The sequence below is a fragment of the Haemaphysalis longicornis genome, unplaced genomic scaffold (assembly GCF_048455015.1).
Source record: "Haemaphysalis longicornis isolate Haplotype H1 unplaced genomic scaffold, Haemaphysalis longicornis Haplotype H1 scaffold_4, whole genome shotgun sequence".
NCBI lineage: Eukaryota > Metazoa > Arthropoda > Arachnida > Ixodida > Ixodidae > Haemaphysalis > Haemaphysalis longicornis.
Genome location: NW_027526361.1, coordinates 74,016,347 through 74,036,011, shown reverse-complemented (window position 1 = coordinate 74,036,011; position 19,665 = coordinate 74,016,347). Strand labels below are relative to the sequence as shown.

General features: G+C 45.9%; 1 protein-coding gene and 1 long non-coding RNA gene across 3 annotated transcripts in view; one reads left to right on the top strand and one right to left on the bottom strand.

Moving 5' to 3' along the window:
- LOC144178925 (uncharacterized) overlaps positions 1 to 19,665 on the top strand; it is a 124,953-nt gene that overhangs the window by 99,536 nt on the left and 5,752 nt on the right. For both annotated transcript variants that reach the window (XM_077707071.1, XM_077707072.1), the window contains exons 3-5: positions 11,805 to 11,871; positions 12,008 to 12,091; positions 13,352 to 13,457. In XM_077707071.1, coding sequence (XP_077563197.1) covers positions 11,805 to 11,871; positions 12,008 to 12,091; positions 13,352 to 13,457 — 257 coding nt within the window. The remainder of the gene's footprint in view (positions 1 to 11,804; positions 11,872 to 12,007; positions 12,092 to 13,351; positions 13,458 to 19,665) is intronic.
- On the bottom strand, positions 4,057 to 8,843 carry LOC144178924 (uncharacterized). Its single transcript, XR_013324099.1, has 2 exons — positions 8,710 to 8,843; positions 4,057 to 4,350 (listed from the first exon to the last, which is right to left on the bottom strand). It is a non-coding gene; the product is annotated as an uncharacterized LOC144178924 (long non-coding RNA).

Sequence of the window (19,665 nt, the reverse complement as noted above, 5' to 3'; positions counted from 1 at the left end):
TACCAGATGGCTGCATGTAAAAATGGCGGCAACCGCACGTGAACGAGTTCAGGAACGGCGAGTATTCCAGAGCGCATGTATGCTTGCGGGCGAAACAGGCATTGTGCTCTTTGCCAGACAGCTGTTTCCAACCATGGCGAGGTCGTCAACTTAAAAGGGCCATGAAGAGAAACTGCAACCTTGTTGAAGTTGAAAGAACTTGCCTTTGATAACTCACTCAACTCCATTCCAGAAAAGACTTTTTTTAGCGACACACGCAAGAAATACTGTAAGGCTTTCAAATTTCGCGCTACAGTGACGTAGTATTGGCAGGGGTGACGTAATGTATCCCCGCACTTCAAACACTTATGACTGTGTTAACTTCGCGTTAGCATTCAAGTGACGCGATCAAACAACCGCCGAGTCATGTTTCTTGGCGGCGGCTTACGTCGGCGGCTGCCAGTCGCGCAAACAGTATCCTATGACGCCATTAGAAATCGCCGGAAAGTGGCTAGGGAGTTACCACTGTGTCGTCTGTTTTCTCAATATGTAGGCAATTTTTTCAAAGGCTGCGATAAAATTTGTAACATTGTTGTCGGTGCAACGGTGTATCTTTACTGAACCAAACTTGTATTTTGCCATCATGGCGGCAGTAGTTTGTTGGAGCGAGCACAGCTTCGAGCTCACCTATAGTACTGCCTTATAAACTCTTTCTTCGCGCTTTAGAGCACTCCGAAGGCTATTGTAATCGCTGCCCAGAGGGGCACTGTGTGATTTGCTTGTATCAGCTTTGCCTTCGTGGCGACTTTGTTCTTCACCTTGGCTATCGGGTGCATTTATTGCGGCAACTGAGAGGAAGCCGGCTCGTAGCCACGATGTGGGCTGAGTGACGTCACTCAAGCGCAATCTAGGCAGGGTTGTTCGTTTTCGGGTAATACACGATTTGACACCGATTTTCACACCCCGATTATGTTTCAGGAGAATCGGGTTAAACCCGATTTCTCTTCGGACGGACCTTTTCAACGTATAGCGATCTAAAAAATTATGGGCTGGCAGTTCGCCGTTCCCAACCAGTACTTGCCGGAATCAAGCCCCACAAACACAGCTTCCGAACTCATCGAGTATTGGCATGATTGAAATTAAGCGCGGGAAAAAAACATAGCGCAAAAAAGGATCGAGAAGTAGACAGGACAGAGCTGTCATGTCTCTTTCCTTTTTGGGGCTGTGTTTTTTCCGCGCTGATTTTCGATCATAAACGTTCACCAGCTCGCCCAAATCACAGTCCTCTCGAGTGTTGGCATGACTCTAGCGCTCGCTATCTCAATCTGGCAAATGCTGCGCTAGAATTGTCGTGCTTAGCTAATCGAAGCTGTGTTGTTGAGAGAACTTCCTCCCAGTTGAGATACGTTCCACAATCGGACAAATCTGGAATGGCGACCAGCATGTTTCGCTTGCAGATGAAAATACATGTAAATAAGGATTAGTGAGAAATTGACGGCCAGTTTTTTGTTAATAAAATGTTTCATTTCTTAGAAATCATCAATGCTCCTTACTGTCTCTATAACGGATTTATTTACAAACAAAATTCCGAATTTCGGAGAGCATTTGATAGAAAATTCTGATATCATCCTGGTTACCAGCTTGAAACAAAACCAATTTTGACGCGCTCTAGTTAAGAAGCTCGTAGCACCTTCTAAAATAAACCGAGTGTATTACTTCGTACATCTGTAGATTTAACCCGAAAAAACCCGAATTGCGGAATGGTTTTACAAAAAAAAAAAAACGCGATATCTCCCCTATTGTCGGTATGAAAAGTAGCGCCCGATTTTTACCACCCCATTAAAAAAAACATAAAACCCGAGAACTGACAACTCTACATATAGACCAGACTGAGAAAGAGAGAAGCCTCTTTGGGACAGTTTTTAATTTTTCTGATTTGCGTAGAGACGTCAAATTATAATAGCATTTCTAATATAATATAGGTCTAATGTAATAGCATTTGAGATTTTTAAGGAGTCCAAAGAAGTTTTCACTGAATCGTTAATTTTTTCTGACTCGCGGACCATATCGTCTTAAAACAACGCCAAAAGTGCGAGGATCCAATCCAAACGACTGTTGACTGCATGCAGGCGAGGAAAAGTACTTGAGCGTGGGCTTTCTAAAAGCCGTAAATCGGTGGCGACAACTCTTGCAGCCAAGTATTTGGGAGATTATTTACCCATACTGGCTTTTGTCGCGCTTAGGAAAGACAGCGTAACTACCGCACAGCTATACCATAATCTCTGCAAACCGCACAGAAATTAGCGAAGAGCGACCGTTCGCGCTTGACGACGCAGGCTTCAGTTGTTGGTCCGGCCACGACGCAGAAATCGTTGATCTTGTTTGTGCTGACAAATATGGAGACGAGGTTGGATTATTTCAGGAATGCCGACGACCTCGGTGACACGAGGAAAACATCTGCCGCTTCATTTGTAAAAGGGTAGAATGCAGTGGCGGCAAGCGCAGCATTAAGGATCTTGAAGAGGTTTTGTTTGCTCTGGCTAAAAAAGTACTGGGGAAACTTCTGTTGTACAGTTAAACCTGAATGTAATGAACCTCCATGTAACGAATTCCTGGATTTAACGAAGGTTTTGAATTCCGCATTGCCCCATTGAAACATGTGTTTGCGACATCTATGTAAGGAAGGCGTCTTGACGGTTAACCTTGACGTAATGAATTCGCTACGCTGATGATCCATTCTTTATCGCACTTTTTCTGGTAACTAGGTAGGCTGGTAACTAGGTAGTCGCGAGTCTCCACTGCTGTCTCTGGTATTGGTTCGTCGGTGATGAGTTCTGCTGCTATAGAAAACGAAAAGTTTTGTCTTTTCAAGGCAAGCTCGCAATTTTGAATGCCGTCTCCGCTGGCGAGGAAGAAGAACGTCGCCTCCCGGTATACGGTATCCCAGCTAGCACACGGAACAATTTTGAGTGCGGCAAAGAGCACCAACTTTGCGAAAAGGCGACCTTTCGGTATAAGTTTGGTCCTTGATATGGGTTAATGCACAAAAAAAAAAAAAAAAAAACAGGTAAAAGTGTTAAGTTACGTTTGTGAATACGGGGAAAAGTGACCTTGCTTCTTCGAAGTGCCGCGCAGTGACTAAGTTCGCGGGGAAAGCAGAGCAGGCGCAAATCACGCAGTTTTTCACTGTCCTTTAAGGGTTAGTTCACCATCCCTGATGTCTAGCATTTTAGTTTTGTGTTTGCTTCCTTTACGCGAACCTTAAGTCGAAACCTTCATGTAACGAAAAATTGCAATTTTTTGTCAAGTCCGCTATATCAAGGTTTAACTTTATATGTTTATACTTGAGGAAAAGCGGCCAAGGTGATATTCTCGGAACTCTGTTATCTGATATTCACGTTTGAGGCATGTTAGAAGTGGTGGGGTGCATTCCTGGGTCGCCATTTACGATTTTTAAGGCATTATGCACTACGCGGAAATGCTGCTATTTCAGAATTTTCCTCGTCCTGCTGACTCCTTCAGAGCGAACTCAGAGCGAACTTTGATATATACGTTCGCGTTTTACGAAACACTCTAAACTTTTAGGCTTCGAGTTTTTCGACTAGTCTCGCCCTGCACCACCTGTTCGAGAAAGATGCTTCATTAGGGCTACGTCAACGGAATGTAAAATATGTGTGCCCCCTCAGGCTAATTAATTTCGGAACCTACTGAGAATAAGAATAAGATAATTACCGTAGCCACGTAATTCCACGTTGCTAACATTGCTATTTAAAAAAGCAATTTTATTCACTTGCAAATACAGGGGTTTTAAAGTAGCTCACACGATCGCGAAATGGCTGTAATTATCGTTCTTACTGTGGGACGTTGCATAACTTTGTTGTTCTTCGACTGCTGTGGCTTATTTTTTTTTAGTTTTCCCAGTTTTCCATTATTCACTGTCATTTGAGCGCTGAGCTGATTGTTGTGGAAATCAGCATTAAGTATCGCTGTAACCCAAATACACAATTCACGTCGTGTTCCGTTCCTCGGAGCCTCGAGCTGGCTCCGCTCGAGGCAGCATTAATTGAACATCAAAATGAAGCTTCACTCCACAGAATATATTCCAAGAAGACGACGCCCTGACGCTTCGATGAACGTTGACTTCGGTGGTGTTGTTCTCTCTCCGCGCTCTTGCTCCCACAGGCGGATGTTCTGATGATTCGTGGATGTTTAGCAGTCATTTCACTTCTCATTTTTTATAAGAAAGCTTGTAACGATGCGTACTCCCGGTTGCGTGGTGCCAATGGCGCGAAACCTGCTGGAAACCGGTGTCGTCCTGGTTGGAGGCCGATTGAAGGAGACAATTGGTCCCGGGGCTCCTTCGCCAAGTTTCTGTAAAGACAAGACAAATGGCATCACCACCTCGGTCTGCGGTCGCTGCGAGTCCCAGGGACAACGTGGATGTCCGATTTTCCGAACGGGCTCACTATCGTGGCTCCGCTCTTAGTGGAGCTACAATTTGAACGAGCGCGTCGGAAGGTATCGGCCTGGTGGTTCACGCACGCACACGCCGCTGCTTTGCCAGCTGTTGTCTCCCACCGCTCGTAGTTTTCCCCGCGTCTTCACAGTCCCGTCCTTCTTTATCGCACCGACCTGGTCTCTTTTAGCGAGAGCCTAACTGTTCCACTTAACAGAAACCAGTCCTGTGTCTGAAGCCAACCTGAGCGGAAGCATTCCTGGAGAAGGAATACCGAGACAGCAAAGAACAGCGGGTGGCGCCTCAGTTGCTAGGCGACGCCCGAGCGCGTTAGCACCTGTTTGGCTCTCTCCTTCTGGCTTCTGGGACTCGTTTCTAACGTCTGTCTGCTTCTTGTCCGCTGTCGGGTGACGAGCCGTGCCAACGTCGGTTTGGCGTTCAAGCACGCCTGTATGAGCATTGCGCAGAGCGCTGTAACCTTAGTATACAATCATGGGCAGACAATCCTGGTCAGTCGATCATGCGGCAGAACGCCGTATTAAAGGAGCGGTGCACATCAGTGCAAACCGAGGAAAAAGCAACGTGAATCTGCTGATACACCATGGCAGAAAAGCGGCGTGCGGATAAGCGCGCTGACTCCCTCCGTAGCCTTGCCAGACGTATACCCACAACGTTGTCACATCCTTGCTCAACCACGTTAAACCGACAGCCACAGCAGGCGCATTTCCAAGCCTCACACTATCACCGCATTCTCCTGGGGAATGACTCTTAAATCGCGTACTGTGTAAAGGCCATTGCTAATTCCTATATCCATTGCTACCTTTGACACAAATGTAAAGTTGTTAAACCGATATTCACCAAACGGCAGCACCTCGCAATCGCGATAATTTCGATTTCACCGCGAGTTAAATTTCGCCTCTCCATCTTCTTGGCGAACTGATGGAGACGAAATAGGGATGTTCTTTTGATGCGCGAGCCGAGAGGACGATCTCGACTCGCTCCGATGACCGACGACCGATGCTTGGAGCGGGTGAGGGATGAGGACTGCCTTCCTTGCTAGATATTAGGTTTATTTACATTATTTACAAAACTCCAACTTTACATCAGGTCAGAGTGACGGTTACATTGTCACTCTGACAGCAGCAGCCTGTTCGGCCGAGATCTGTACTAAACTAGATCCCCTCTCGACCGACCTTCGACAAAACCCAACACTCCGGTTTTGATAGCAAAAACCCCGCCTCCAAAAAGGGGGCGTTCAAGAAAGAGAGAAAAACCTTTCAAAACAATTATTACAAACCATTGATTGGCCACAGTAACCAGCCAATCACACACACGTCCTCACCTGCGGTCACGTGATTTAACCCTCTCTCTTATGCACTCAAAGTGCGTTTCCTACGCACGCTGTTACACCCGGCCACAAAATACAGGACATCTGCGGCCTTAAGTGAACCATTCATTACGTTAAGCGGGCGGCATCTGCACAAACAACAGCCAAGCCGAGGGCCCGGAGCGGTCCTCGCGCGGCTGACCTCCCTCCGCGCGGCGCCTCCCGCGACGTCCGCGTCGCGGGACAATGAGGGTTGCTAATTCCCTCCCAGACGAAGGGGCGCCGCCGGCCACCCGAACAGACCACGGGGAGAGACGCTGCCAGCCGAGGCGACCATCGTCGAGGCGAACGACCCGTCGACGAAGAGCGCCCGCCGCCGGAGTCGAAGATTTTCCAAACTTACACCACGCGCGCTTTCAACACTAAGAGATACGCACCATCATTCAGGTTCCCGTCAGCTTGCCATGCCGAATGACCCTGCCACCTTCGACGCGACAGAGGCACTCAGGCTAATTGCCCCCGTCCTTTGACACACAAAAGGACGGGCACAACACACGCTCTCCGCGGCTCCGAACTTGGCGTCCGTGCGGCTACATGAAAGGGACCCAGGATCGTAGCTACCAGCGGAGGCGACGCCAATACATGGGCCACCGGCGGCCTTCATTAATTACATGCGGAGCCCGAACTTAACACCGCGTGAAACGACACTTTCTCTCGCGCGAAATAAAACGCGTCGACGTTGGTTGCGCTGCTTTCTGCACGTCGGTCACTCGATGTTAAAGCAGCGCAAGCACAGTTTGTACAGTACTTCTTTACTTGTCTGACCTGTATCCACAAATCATAATTACGGAGATTCGCGAAAAAATTCACGGCCGCGTTGTATGATGAACCGTTACGGACACACAGATCATCACTCGGAAATTACCAGTGACGAACACTAATTGCAGAAAAAAAAAGAGAAAAACCACCACCGGGATTCAGTTCTTGAACTATGCCTTCGCCTTCTTTCGTGGACCGTGAGAGGGCTGCCATATTTTTTCGCAGGCCTTTTTTTTTAGTTTTGGAAATATTCGAGCTGCCCACATTTGATAATAGCAACATACGCTGTAATAAGGTGTTCTATAGCTTCGTGATAAACGTTTTTTAACGTGGTGCCCCGGTTATTTCACGCTCGATGGACTCAACAAAAAAAGAATGCCAAGTTCAGGATGAACTGATTTGCTTGATTTTTGTTTATATCAGATGCGCCTCAGCAGTCTTTCAGTGATCTAGGTGGCAGGAACTGAACCCTGACGCTAAAAACACATTCCTTTTTAGCAAATTTCTTTGACAGTGCATTTTTTCTACTGCACAAGTTTACGGTACGCGCTATAGGCTCCGGTGAGAATGGTAGTCCTTTCAACAATTTTTTTCAAGTTCCCTATCTGCAGATTGCTAACAAAAAAAGAAGACAAATCCTCGAGTGTCAAAGACGGCTAAAAATAGCATATATTGCGAACGTGGTTGCTTGGTGCGTGGACAACAGAGGCGCAGCCCTCGAGCTACATCTTTACTGCCGGGCGGCTTGCCAGTCCTTTCGATCCCTTCGATCCGTGCCGCCCGCGATCTCAGCCTCGATAATTGCTCGCCAATTAGCGCGTCCGACCGCCGCGGTTCGCGGCCAATGTGGTCGGCAGCTGCTGCTTCCCGACGACCGCTTCTCCAAACGAGTGCCGGGGTTTTATTTCTCTTCGCTGGGTGCGCTTCTCTATAGCTTCTCTGTTTTTCGCTTTCACTTTCGACTGTGCCCTGCAGCGCGCAGTTAGGTTTTTACTTCGCTTTCTCCTCTTGGCGGAATCGTGGGTGTCTTTTCGTTGTGGACGGGCGTATGTTCTTTTCCGGAGAATTTCTCTGGCGTGGCTACTTTCTTATTTCTAGTTTTCCTGGAGGTATGAAACGGAACCCATGCCTGGAGAGGGAAAAAGGCTTAGCTTTCCTGTGTGATTGATGGTGATGAAGGTTTGTGGAGGGAATTTCATATTGACTTGTAAAAATTTTGTAACAAGCAAGATGAGCTAATGTGACAGCGCAATGCGTAACAGATGCCGCAGCGCCTTCTCCTGCTAATAAACTCCCACGGCTAGCTACCGTCGTGACTACTGTTTCACCTGCAATCGTTAGTTTCTCCGTATTTTTTTTTTCCACATTACAGTATTTTCTTTTGGTTCTTTTAAATAGTTATGGCAACTTGGTCTTTTTCGAATTTATCCACCGGCGTCGCATAGCATCGTGCACCATTACCACGGTGTCAGGATGAATAAATGTATTCACAGTATTTACGGGGTGTAACCAACGCAGCGAACACCGCAGCAATAGCGAGCAGACTCTCCTCAACCCGCCGCGGTGGCTCAGTGGCTAAGGCGTTGCGCTGCTGAGCACGAGGTCGCGGGTTCGATTCCCGGCCGCGGCGGCCGCTTTTCTGATGGAGGCGAAAAGCAAAAACGCCCGTGTGTACGAGATTTCGGCGCACGTTAAAGATCCCCAGGTGGTCAAAATTAATCCGGAGCCCTCCACTACGGCGTGCCTCATCGCCTGCGTTGCGTCGGCGCGTTAAACCCTACAATCAATCAAGACTCTCCTCAAGTCGGCCGGAGAATGGCATCTTTCTCTTTTCCGGTCCCAGCACTGACCAGCATCCGCATTGATTGCTTTTTCGTCGTTTGCTAATCTGTTCCTGAGCGTCGCGTAGAAGTACAGTCAAAAGGGAGTGACGCGTGTTATGCTACTATACCACCTAGACTGTATTAGCTCGAAACGCGTGCGCAACTTGCCAAGGATCCGCGCAACGTCATATCGCCGCACTGCCCCCCTCAACTAGTAACGACGAAGGCCTGTTAGGGAACAGCTGTCCTTGGAGAAGCCGCAGCTATGAAATGGGATCCCTGTGAAAGGTATGTGGCAGCCAAACCTGGAGGAAGACGAAGACGACGATCGTTGTTGCGCCCGGCAGGTGCTGAAGCGGTCATCTGCTGGGTCCATGAATCATGTCTTCTCCACATTTGTACATAGTTTAAGCCCCGCGGAGCCAATTCTAACCGCGTCAATCTACTTCGCCTCATCTTGGTGGAGGTGGGGGAGGGGGGGGGGGGGGTGGGTTTCGTCGAAACAGGGTTCCGTAATCGTGACTATTCTTTCTTCAGGAATAGCCGTTAGTGGAAACAACAAATAACATTAAAGTAACCTTTAAGTTGCGTGGTGTGTTCGTATTATCTCTACGAGCCAAAGCCCTCCAAAAATGCCGTGTTTCATAACTTTTGCTTCACATCTACTTTTCTGAGCCGGAAGGGCTACACCTTGAATATCCCCTATCTGTGCGACCTCGTTCACGTCGTTTTCGTTCTTTACTATGTCTTTCGGGCGGTGGTGGGGGGTACGGCAAACAGAGCCGCTTTTTACTGGCGGGAACGTTGCGTACCATACCACTCGAGACGCGTTTCTCCGAAACAGCGCGTGACGAACGACACTTGTCGGTCGTTTTGAGTGTCGTTGCGCGTAGCTAGCCGGTTCACAGAAGTTTTGATCGCCTGTTTTTATCTGTTTGCGTGGCTATGTTGTAATTGTGGAGAGCTCCTGAAAGGCGAGGCCTTTCAGGAGCGCGAAAGGCGAGAACAATAACCCGCCGCAGTGGCTCAGAACGCGTTGTGCGGCTGAGCCCACAGACGCGGGTTCGATTCGCGGCCGCAGTAGCTTCTTTCAGATGGAGGCGAAAATCAATGCTGATGTTTCGAAATTCCTGCGCACGTTAGAGACGCAGGTGCTCAAAATTAATCCGGAGCCTTCCTTCCACTGCAGCGCGCCTCAATGCCCAGGTGTAACATCGGTGCGATAACCCCCTCCCCCCCCCCCCCCAAAAAAAAAGAAAAGAAAACAGAAACAGTGAGGATAAATTTGCGCGGCGACCTCACTCGGGCGCCGCGAATTTCAGAGTCGGCTGAGTTATTTGAGCAATAATTCCATGACACCTTCGCAGTTGTAGTGTTACTAACGATCAGAGTTTGAGATTGCTCTCGTTTCGGTGACAAGTCAAACTGTGCTCTCGCTCACGCCATCCTATAGTGGAGGTGGACATTTGTCGGTGATGTCACTATAGGTAAACCATTTATATGCTCTTAATGCACCGTGAAGTGACGTAACTCCTGGTTTCTTCGCCTTCGAGGACACACGTCATATCAAGGTTAATAATAGGACTTCTCTAGGCCCACGGACGACGGAAAATTACTAGGGGACGCGATGCCGACACCTGGAAGGACCAAGATTTGATTTTAGGAAATATCGAACTATGACCTGCCGCGTTGGCTGTGTTGGCCAAAATGATCTCCACTGGAGCAGACGGGCGCAGAGGTCGTACGCGTGCCTTATTAAAGTTATAAAAGCGGCTGAATCAATTATTCAATCTATACTAACTAGTGGTATTTCGTATTGTGTCAAACGTCGTATTACTGATTTCGAACTTTTGTGAACGCGTTTGTGCCGGTGAGCTGACCGTGAAAGATGTACGCATACATTTGGTAGCGCCAAAATGGCGGACCCGGCGAGCAACGCCTCTGTACACCTCCATATGCGTTGAATTCTACTCCAAGCGGGGCCAGTTACGAGAAGCTTGTTTATTATACCTAATAATCGTCCATAAAGCGCCAACTTACGCTTGGAGGGTAAACTGACTCTTTGCAGAAGGTTTAGTCTGCAAACCTAGCCTATGTGTGGCAAGAGGCGCTATCAAGCGGTGTGAGCTCGCCATTGCACGCATACTACAAAGCCTCTATTCGGTTTCGAGGTGAGTTGCGAAAAACCCTTATCTTCCACGCGCTCCGTGGCCGGGTATCGAGGGGCCACACCTTTTGAAAGATTCTCCGAAACTCCGCAAGTTTTCGTGGAAATCGAGAACTGATAAGCGCGGCAACCTTGTATTAGCTGCGTTAGTGACGTGCACGGTGCTTTCAGGAAGTTCCAGACGCAATGGAGCAATGGTGGGAACGTATCAAAGCCGGCAACGTGTCTCGTCACGGTGTCTCGGAGGCGGAACCTCCGTGGCGTGCTCTCAGTGCTATCTTCTCGATTCGTGATTCGGTAGCCCGAATAGTCTATTCGCGTTATCCGCAGTGCTGCCTTCCGTATACGGGCGCGTTCAGGGCGTTTACCGCGCTGTGCTCAAGCGCTGCCCATTGCTCCACCCCCCTTGTGCTCTTGCCGGAGGCCCCACTCGACGATCACGTGGCAGTGTCGTGCCGTGCACTTTCCGCGTGCTCACTGTACGAGCCCGCAGTTCGGGGCTCACTCGATGAAACGGCGCTAAGAAGTGCCCGTGTACGATAACCGAATGATGAACTGATCTTGTGTGACTCGAAAATGCTCTTTGTTTTAGAATTGTAGGCCATCCTGAAGGGCCCACATTGGGGAAATCAACCCCAATCTTCACTGTAATTGCTCATGGTAATTTGCCAGGGTAATTAATGATTATGCTCTTTATGTAGACACCTACTCAATCTCAGATTGGCAACTCGTTTTTTAAATTTTTTTTTTTTCGTGTGCGGATGAAAAATGGAAAATGGCGCATGAAAAATGGGTGCGCAAGCCATGTTTGAAATGCATTAATACTTAATATGAGCCTCGAATTTTGTATTTCCTAATTTTAAATTGTTTTTTTGGAGTATTTAATTTTTGCCTGCATTTTCTTTCTTTTTAGAGAAATTCGTTGCTACATTTAGTTCTGTAAAAATTGCATTGATTTCTGATGCAAAAGGGACAGGAATTGGGAAGGTTTTTGAAAATAAACACTGACAAATTTGTAGCTTGAAAACAGGGGGGCTGCTTTGCTTTCAACGATATTAAATGAAGTTATCGATGCTTGCTTTCTACGCTACTATTCAGGACTGTTTTATAACTTTGAATTGTTGTGCGGGTTAGTGTTGCTGCGACATTGGAAGAAAAATAGGTCCGGGGACAAGCAAATGAATACTGAATAAAAATAACATACGTATCCGTGTCCCACCTTTACTGTTTCAGAACCAGAGATAGAATTCCCAGAATTCCGTGCCGGTGACCTCCAGTTCCAGAATCTTCAGCCAATCAGGTAACTGCCTCGAAATTCTTCATTTCCTTGTTCTTTTTTTTTTCTAAGGGGAGCAAGGCTGGGCACGAGTGGAAAAAATGCTAGAAATGTGTTCAGTATTCCTAATCTTTGCCCTATTATCATTATTATCATGCAGCAGGCTGCCGATAGCGCCAAAGAGAGAACCCATCGAGGACATCACGTTAGAGCCTGAAGTCAACATATGCTACGACAACGAGAAGTAAGTTTTGGGAGAAAAGTTTTCTTTGGTCTTTTGTTTTTGTGTTAGCTTTGGTCACTGGGTCGTTTTTGGGTTTATTTGGAAGATTTGTTGAAAACCAAGTTAGTTACTATAATTATAGCCTGCAGCGTTACTTTCACAATGAAGTTTTTTCTACCAGTGAGGCAAAAAGGGGCCAAAAAGGCTTTTTAAGCAATATTTGGATTTGTTTAGTTTGTTTCATAGATGTAGAAACAAATATTTGAAATATTTGTTTCATGCATGCATACGTCTGTCTACATTGGACTCCATGAAAACTGTAAATAGCTGGAAGTCGGCAGACAGCAGACAGAAGTTAGTTCTCAATAAAGACACTTTAGAGCAACAAGATGTATAACTGCAGTTGCTGTACACAGTTTTTGTAAGAAAGAAGGCGCTGCATATTAATTCACCTTATTGGAGCCTACTGCTTTATCCGATAAGAATTTACTTTATAGACTATTTTGCTCAGTTCTCGCAATTTTGAAATGTATGTGGTGTACAACTGTTTTATTTAGTGGGGAGTGAAAGAGAACTTCATTTCATGTATGGGCCAAGTGATGCTGTGCTGTGTATGGTATCTTAGTTTTGAAGGGTTGGTTGCGTCTGTGATAGGAAACTTACCAAATTTACTTTTTAATGGATGAACAAAAATTGAAAATATCTATACTTGTATCGTTTTTTTGAAGACTGCATAATTACAGTTCTAAGCTTATTTTACCGTGGCATAACTGGAATAAAATTCCTACATACTGTTTAATGTGTAATGCAAAATTATTTTCTGACAGTATTTCGCCGAGACGCACAGCAGCAGAGAAGCGGACATCATAGGAGTGATGCCAGTGCTTGTTTATAAGCTGACGTGTTATTTCATGTTGCATTGTGTGTTTATGACTGGTTAAGAAACTTAAAAATGCTAAGGGGGGAATTTAATGTGGCTATTCTAACTAATTAACTATAATTATAGTAACGTTTTGAGACCAGTGTTCTTTTTCAACAGCAGCTTTCCCCTTTTTGATGATATATTAACAGCCATTTTGCTTATGCATGGGACCATTGAGTCTGAAAATTTTGTGATTTAAAAATAAAAATAAACTCAATTCATTACGTGTTCAAGATGAAGTCGCTCTTTTTAACCACAGCTCATGTACAGCGGACAAAGGAGTAGGCCACGATCAGGACAATAATAAGCTTGTATGGGGAGCATTAATTCTCCCCCGCTATTTTACACTGCACATGCAGGTGCAGCAAGCGCAAGTCACGAGAAGACGCTGAGGACGAGTGCGAGCAGGACCCACGGAAAAAACGCAAGGAAGACGAGCTGGATCTCCTTCGAAGAATTCTCAAGGTGGGTAGCAATGCGAACAGAAAGGCTCACTATTCGGATGGCAGGCATAGTTCTTGTTCGTAGGGGAAATTAATCCGAGTTTAGGTTGGCGTTTTCTTTGTACCTTGTCGTCCCAATGGCGCTAATATTGCTGCAATAAATTCTAAGTGGAGAATACTATTGGTCGTAAAAAAATATTATAATTCATTCAAGATACAATGGAGAATGTTTTATGATCTACTCATTAACGCAGCTAAGTGTTTACACCTTATAAAGCACCTATTACTATGTTCAGCTTCACAATTCCCTGCACATTCAGACATATTGGAGCCATCCCTGCCTCTAACAAACACCCTAACCAGCTCATGCAGTTATAATTATTTCAACACCTCTTCTTTTAACATAGATATTATATTTATGTTCCGAACGATCATAATAGACCTCAGTTGGAACAGTCTCCTATGGGAATTCGTAAAATTTGTTCTTAAAGAACCCTCCAATCATTGGGAATTCTTATTAATTTGAAACTAATGTGTTTAGCGTTCGTCTTAGCCAGGCATGAGAATCTGAATGCACGGAGAGACCATTGCCAAACTGTTTTGAAGGTGATGTCAGCTATAGGGTTCTTGCTTCATGCTCATAGATAAATAAAAGAAGGCACCAAACAGGACATTTAAGTCATATGCTATGCATTCAGAAACTCGTGGGCAGTAAGAAGTGATGTGATAATCCCGTGCTGCTTTCCTGTGATTTAATTTTTCAATGAGCAGCTGTAGAATTTTGAGTTTATGCTAGCATTTCGAACACTAAACGTATTTACAAGAAAGACTATCAGCACTGATTTTGTTTTTGCTTTCAAGCATTCTGTGCTGCATAAAGTTTTGCACTGTTGATATTTCACTTGTTATGCCTGCGCATGAGTTAGATGTATGTGGTCTTACGTTGTGTTTGCTTGCAAAATCAAGGGGGGGGACGAGGGGGAACGTTAAAGAAAACCGTATTAATATTTTGCAAGTCCAGTGTTACTGATGTACGCTGTAAAATTCCGAACAAGTGCCCTCCTGTAGGCAAGTGGAGAGGGGCGCTATTCCGGAACGACACCAAAATTCAAGATGGCGACAAAGGTCCCCCGCCAAGAAAAAACGGAATGCTTATGAACATAACATGTTGCTAAAGAATGTTAGCATTCACTCTCAAAGCCATCAAAAGACTCCTCTGAGCCACTCCCCCAAAAAAGTTTCATAGGAAATTCATGTGCGCGGTCAAATGCACGGTCGACCAATCACATGAACAGGTTCGCGGTTGACCGACACAGCCAAGACAAGAAAACAAGAAATGGCATGGTGAGGTTGGGCTATCTGGCTGCTAACCAGGTTTGGGTTGGATTGCCCTGGGCACACCCGTGTTTTCTGGGCCCAGTGGATCTCGGGGGCGGAATGAAGAAGGGGGGCTCTTTGCCAGAACGGGGCGGAAATTTGAAATTAGCACTGGATTTTTTTGGGTGTCCTTGCTAGGGTGGGGGCGCTTGTTCGGAGTTTTGCGGTAAACCTTTCCGTAATTTTTTTGTTTGGAAAATTGTAACATTTGCGGTACTTGCTCATTTTATTTGACCAGTATCGCTTAGTAGCCTCTGTGTCACACTGGTGAGGCACAAATCAGCAGCCTTGCAAGAAATTACCTCGGGAAAATGCCAAATCATCAGCATGATTTTCAGTCAAGTATAGCATTGGGTACATGCACTAAATGAAAATTGTTGGCATTGAGTGAATAATTGCATTACACATTTCTGGAAATCTATGCCTCACTCGTGGCAGCTAATCCCATGTGCATCACCAAGAGCTTGAATATGAGTTTAAAGGGGATAGGCTTATATGTCCCATTATGAGGAAAAGTGATGTTGTGACCAAAGGAGCGTCATAAAAAAAAGTCAAAGTACGTGCCACCTGTGGCAAATATAACCCAAATAAAGGAGCATGCACCTTTGTTGCCAGCCAACACCTGGGCAAGCACGCAGCCACGTGGAAGGGTGCAGGATGCCGTAGCAGCTGGCTGGCCAGGCTCACCTGCTGAGCTAAAGAATGCTGTTTTGCTTGTGTCTCCTCGATAACGCATCTTGGTAAACCAGTTCGATCCATTTAGGTTGGATTTGGAGATATTGTACTAGCTCCACAAAGCAAGATGTGCCACTTGTGAAGGGCTCATAATAAAACACAATACGTACAGCACCCCATTTTAAACTGCAAATAATTGACCGTCCATGTGATTTGTGTATAAACGTTACTCAGGAAAACATTTCACCCGCAGGAGTACATTCACAATTTTACACGTAAGCAATCTTACATGTCTATGCTGAACTTTATCAATTACGACATGCACACTGCCGTACTGAACAGATGTTGCAACGATTGCTGGAGCTCTTACTGTGAATATTCTCCCCATTATCTTTTTTCTTTCAAGTTTTAGAAATCTTGTGCTTGACGCAAAATCTGTAAATCCTTATTTTGTTATACAGTCCGTACAAGAGCACTGTAGCAGGTATTTTTTGTATTATCAACAATGAAGGAACACTACTGAAGTGCACACAAAGCAGCACTGACTGTTATTTCTGCACACACCCGATTTAAAGCTCTGTACTGTTGTCAAAAACAGTTTTTCCAATCATAAGTCAAAGCTTGCTCTTCACTTTGCAGCCTTGTACAATTACAGCCAACTTGTCAGATGGAGCAACACAATGTTACATGGGCTACATAATTTTGCATGTGCATCACTGTGTTAAAAAATCCACAACATAGGCTTTCTATCCAAAATACATGGTAAAGCACAGTTACAACTGATATTTACAGATATAAATATTCATAATCCTCCTCATCATCACCGTATGCCTGTCTACACCCACTGCAGGGCAAAGGCCTCTCCCATAGATCTCCAATTATCCAGGCACTGTGCTAAATACGACCAATTTATCCCCGCAAACTTCTCGATCTCATCGGCCCACCTAACTTTCTGCTGCCCCCTGCCATGCTTGCCTTCTCAGTGATCCACTCTGTTACCCTTAATGACCAACGGTTTTCCTGCCTTCGCATCACATGCCCTGCCCATGTTCATTTATTTGTAATATCTACTAAGTCGATAACACGCCTTTGTTCCCTGGCCCACTCCGCTCTCTTGTCCCTTAACGTTACACCTGTCATCTTCCCTTCCATTGCTCACTGAGAATAAGTTGAAGCCTTTTAGTGAGCCTCCAAGTTTCTGCCTCATAGGTGAGCACTGGTAAGATGCAGCTGGTATACACTTTCCTTCTCAGAGTCAATGCTAGGCTGCCATTAATTATGTGGGAATGTGTTCAGAATGCACTCCACCCCATGCTTATCCTTCTAATTATCTCTGCCTCACAGTTGGAATCTGAGGTTTCTACTTGGCCTAAGTCACGTAGATATATTCGCTTACCAATTCTGCTGCCTCACTACATATCTCAAACCGCTGTGCTCTCCCAAGGCTTGAGCATTGCTTTAGTTTTCTGCATATTAAGTATCAGGCCTTCGATTGTACTCTGCTTGTCCAGCGCGGTTATCATGCTTTGGAATTCGTCCCCCGAGTTACTTAGCAAGGCAACGCCATCAGCAAATGTAGGATTACTGAGGTATTCGCCATTATCCCTTAGGCCCATCTCAATTCTACTCTGCTTGTCCAGCGCGGTAATCATGCTTTGGAATTCGTCCCCCTACTTAGCAAGGCAACGTCATCAGGTAATCTAGGGTTACTGAAGTATTTTCCATTATCCCTTAGGCCCATCTATTCCTAATCCAATGTACTGATTACGTCTTGTAAACATGCTGTGAATAACATTAGAGAGATTGTGTTTCCTTGTCTTACGCCCTTCCTTATAGGTATTTGATTGATTGTGGGGGTTTAACGCGCCGACGCAACGCAGGCGATGAGGCGCGCCGCAGTGGAGGGCTCCGGATTAATTTTGACCACCTGGGGATCTTTATCGTGCGCGGAAATCTCGTACACACGGGCGTTTTTGCTTTTCGCCTCCATCAGAAAAGCGGCCGCCGCGACCGGGAATGGAACCCGCGACCTCGTGCTCAGTAGCGCAACGCCTTAGCCACTGAGCCACCGCGGCGGGTCTTATAGGTATTTGAATGCTCTCCTAACGGAGGACGATGGTAGCTGCAGGCACACTGTCGATATCCTCTAGTATTCTAATGTAATGCTCATCTGCACCCTGATTCCCAATGCCTGAATGACAGCTGAGGTTTCGACCGAGTCAAATGCTTTCTCATAATTTATGGAGGCTATATATAGGGGTTGAGTATACTCCGCAGATTTCTTTATCACCTTATTGATCGTGTCAGTATGGTGTATTGTGGAATAGCTTTTACGAAACCTGCTTGTTTATTAGGTTTACTGAAATCGAAAGTGACAAATTCCCTTGGGAAGTAGTACCGAAGTACCTTGTAGACGACTGACAGTAAGCTGATGGGCCTGTAATTTTTCAAGTCCTTCATGTCTCCTTTCTTATGGATTAGGATGGTGTTTGCGCTCTTCCAAGATTCCTTTACACTTGCAGTCATTATGCGTTGCGTATACAGCTTTGCCAGTTTTTCTAGTACAATTTGCTTGCCATCCTTCAGGAGGTCTGCTGTTATCTGATCCACACAAGGTGCCCCACTTAAATTTCTTCCAAAGCCTTCTTTACTTCTTTCCTTATTGGTGGGATGTCTACGTCATCTGAACTACTTCCTCATTCGGTATTATCCTGGATGTCGCGGCTACTGTGCAGATATCTAGAACTCCTCAGCTACTGTAAGTATTTTATCCCTATTTGTGATGATATTGCCCTGTTTATGTGCATATATCTGATTTTTCCCTATGTCTAGACACCTCTTGATGGCTTTAAGGCTGTCTCCGTTATTTACAGCATGCTCAACTCTCTCCATATTATACTTCCGTATGTCAGCTGTGTTATGCTTATTGATTGACTTCGAAAGTTCCGCTAGTTCTATTCTGTCAGCTGGGATGGAGACTGCCATGCTTTGCCATTTCCTATTTAAATCTTTCGTCTCTTGGGATTGTTTACCAATATCCTGTCTAGCGATCTTGCCTCTGACTTCTATTGCACCCTTCGTAATAATGGGTGTAAGATTGTCGCTCGCTTCCTGCGTCGTTAACTCTGCTTCCTCAATTAGAGCTGAATATCAGTTCTGCAGGGCGATGCGGAATTCAACTTTTTGTCTTACTGTTAGCTCTTTGATCGGCTTCTTTTGTACTAGCTTGTTACGGTCCCTCCCCAAATCTAGCCTAATTCGAGAGCTTACCATTGTGTAGATCTCATCATCCAGTGGTCACGGCGCCTCACCCTTTGGGGCACTTTCACATCCTGTACGATGCCAGCGTCGTCGCATAGTATGAAGTCTATTTCATTTTTATGCTCCCTATTCGGGCTCATCCGCGTCCACTGCCGTCTCTTTCATGCAGTGGGGGTTACGGTGCAGTTGTGGCATAGAGGTGACGAGGAGGGTAAAGCAGTGGTGTAGAGGTAGAGTGTCTGCCTCGCATGCAGAAGGATCATGGTTTGAATCCCAGTACCGTGAAATTCCCACCGGAAAAAAAATGCGTGTTAATGGAATTGCAGAAGGAGGCTTGGGGTGTGGCCTGATCCCAACGACCATTGATGGTAACGCAGTCTCAGCAGAACTGGATTGGCCACCCTCGTGTAGTAATAATGGCCACAACCTCATAACTTCGCCAATTAACACAGTCCCCAGTGGCTGCCAAGAAACTGACTACGGTGGCGGTCAGACCTACATGTGACGCAGCAGAGGGTGCAAAGAATCACTGGACCCAGACAGGCCGCCATAGGAATCTGACCCTCGAAATATTTAACACGAGAACTTTATCTAGCGAGGCGAGTCTAGAGGTGGTGTTTGAGGAATTGGAGGGTATTAAATGGGATGTAATCGGGCTTAGCGAGGTTAGGACAGGTGAAGCCTTTACAGTGCTGAAAAATGGACACGTCCCATATTACCGTGGCCTTGTGGACAGAATACAACTGGGAGTGGAATTTCTAGTAAAAAAAAGAATAGGTGGCAACATGGACAAACACTATATCATTAACGAAGGGGTACCCGGTCTTGTAGTTATCCTTAATGAGAGCTACAAAATCACTGTGGTGAAGGGCTACATCCAGCCACGGCAACCAGCTAGTTGAATGAAAAGTCCCATC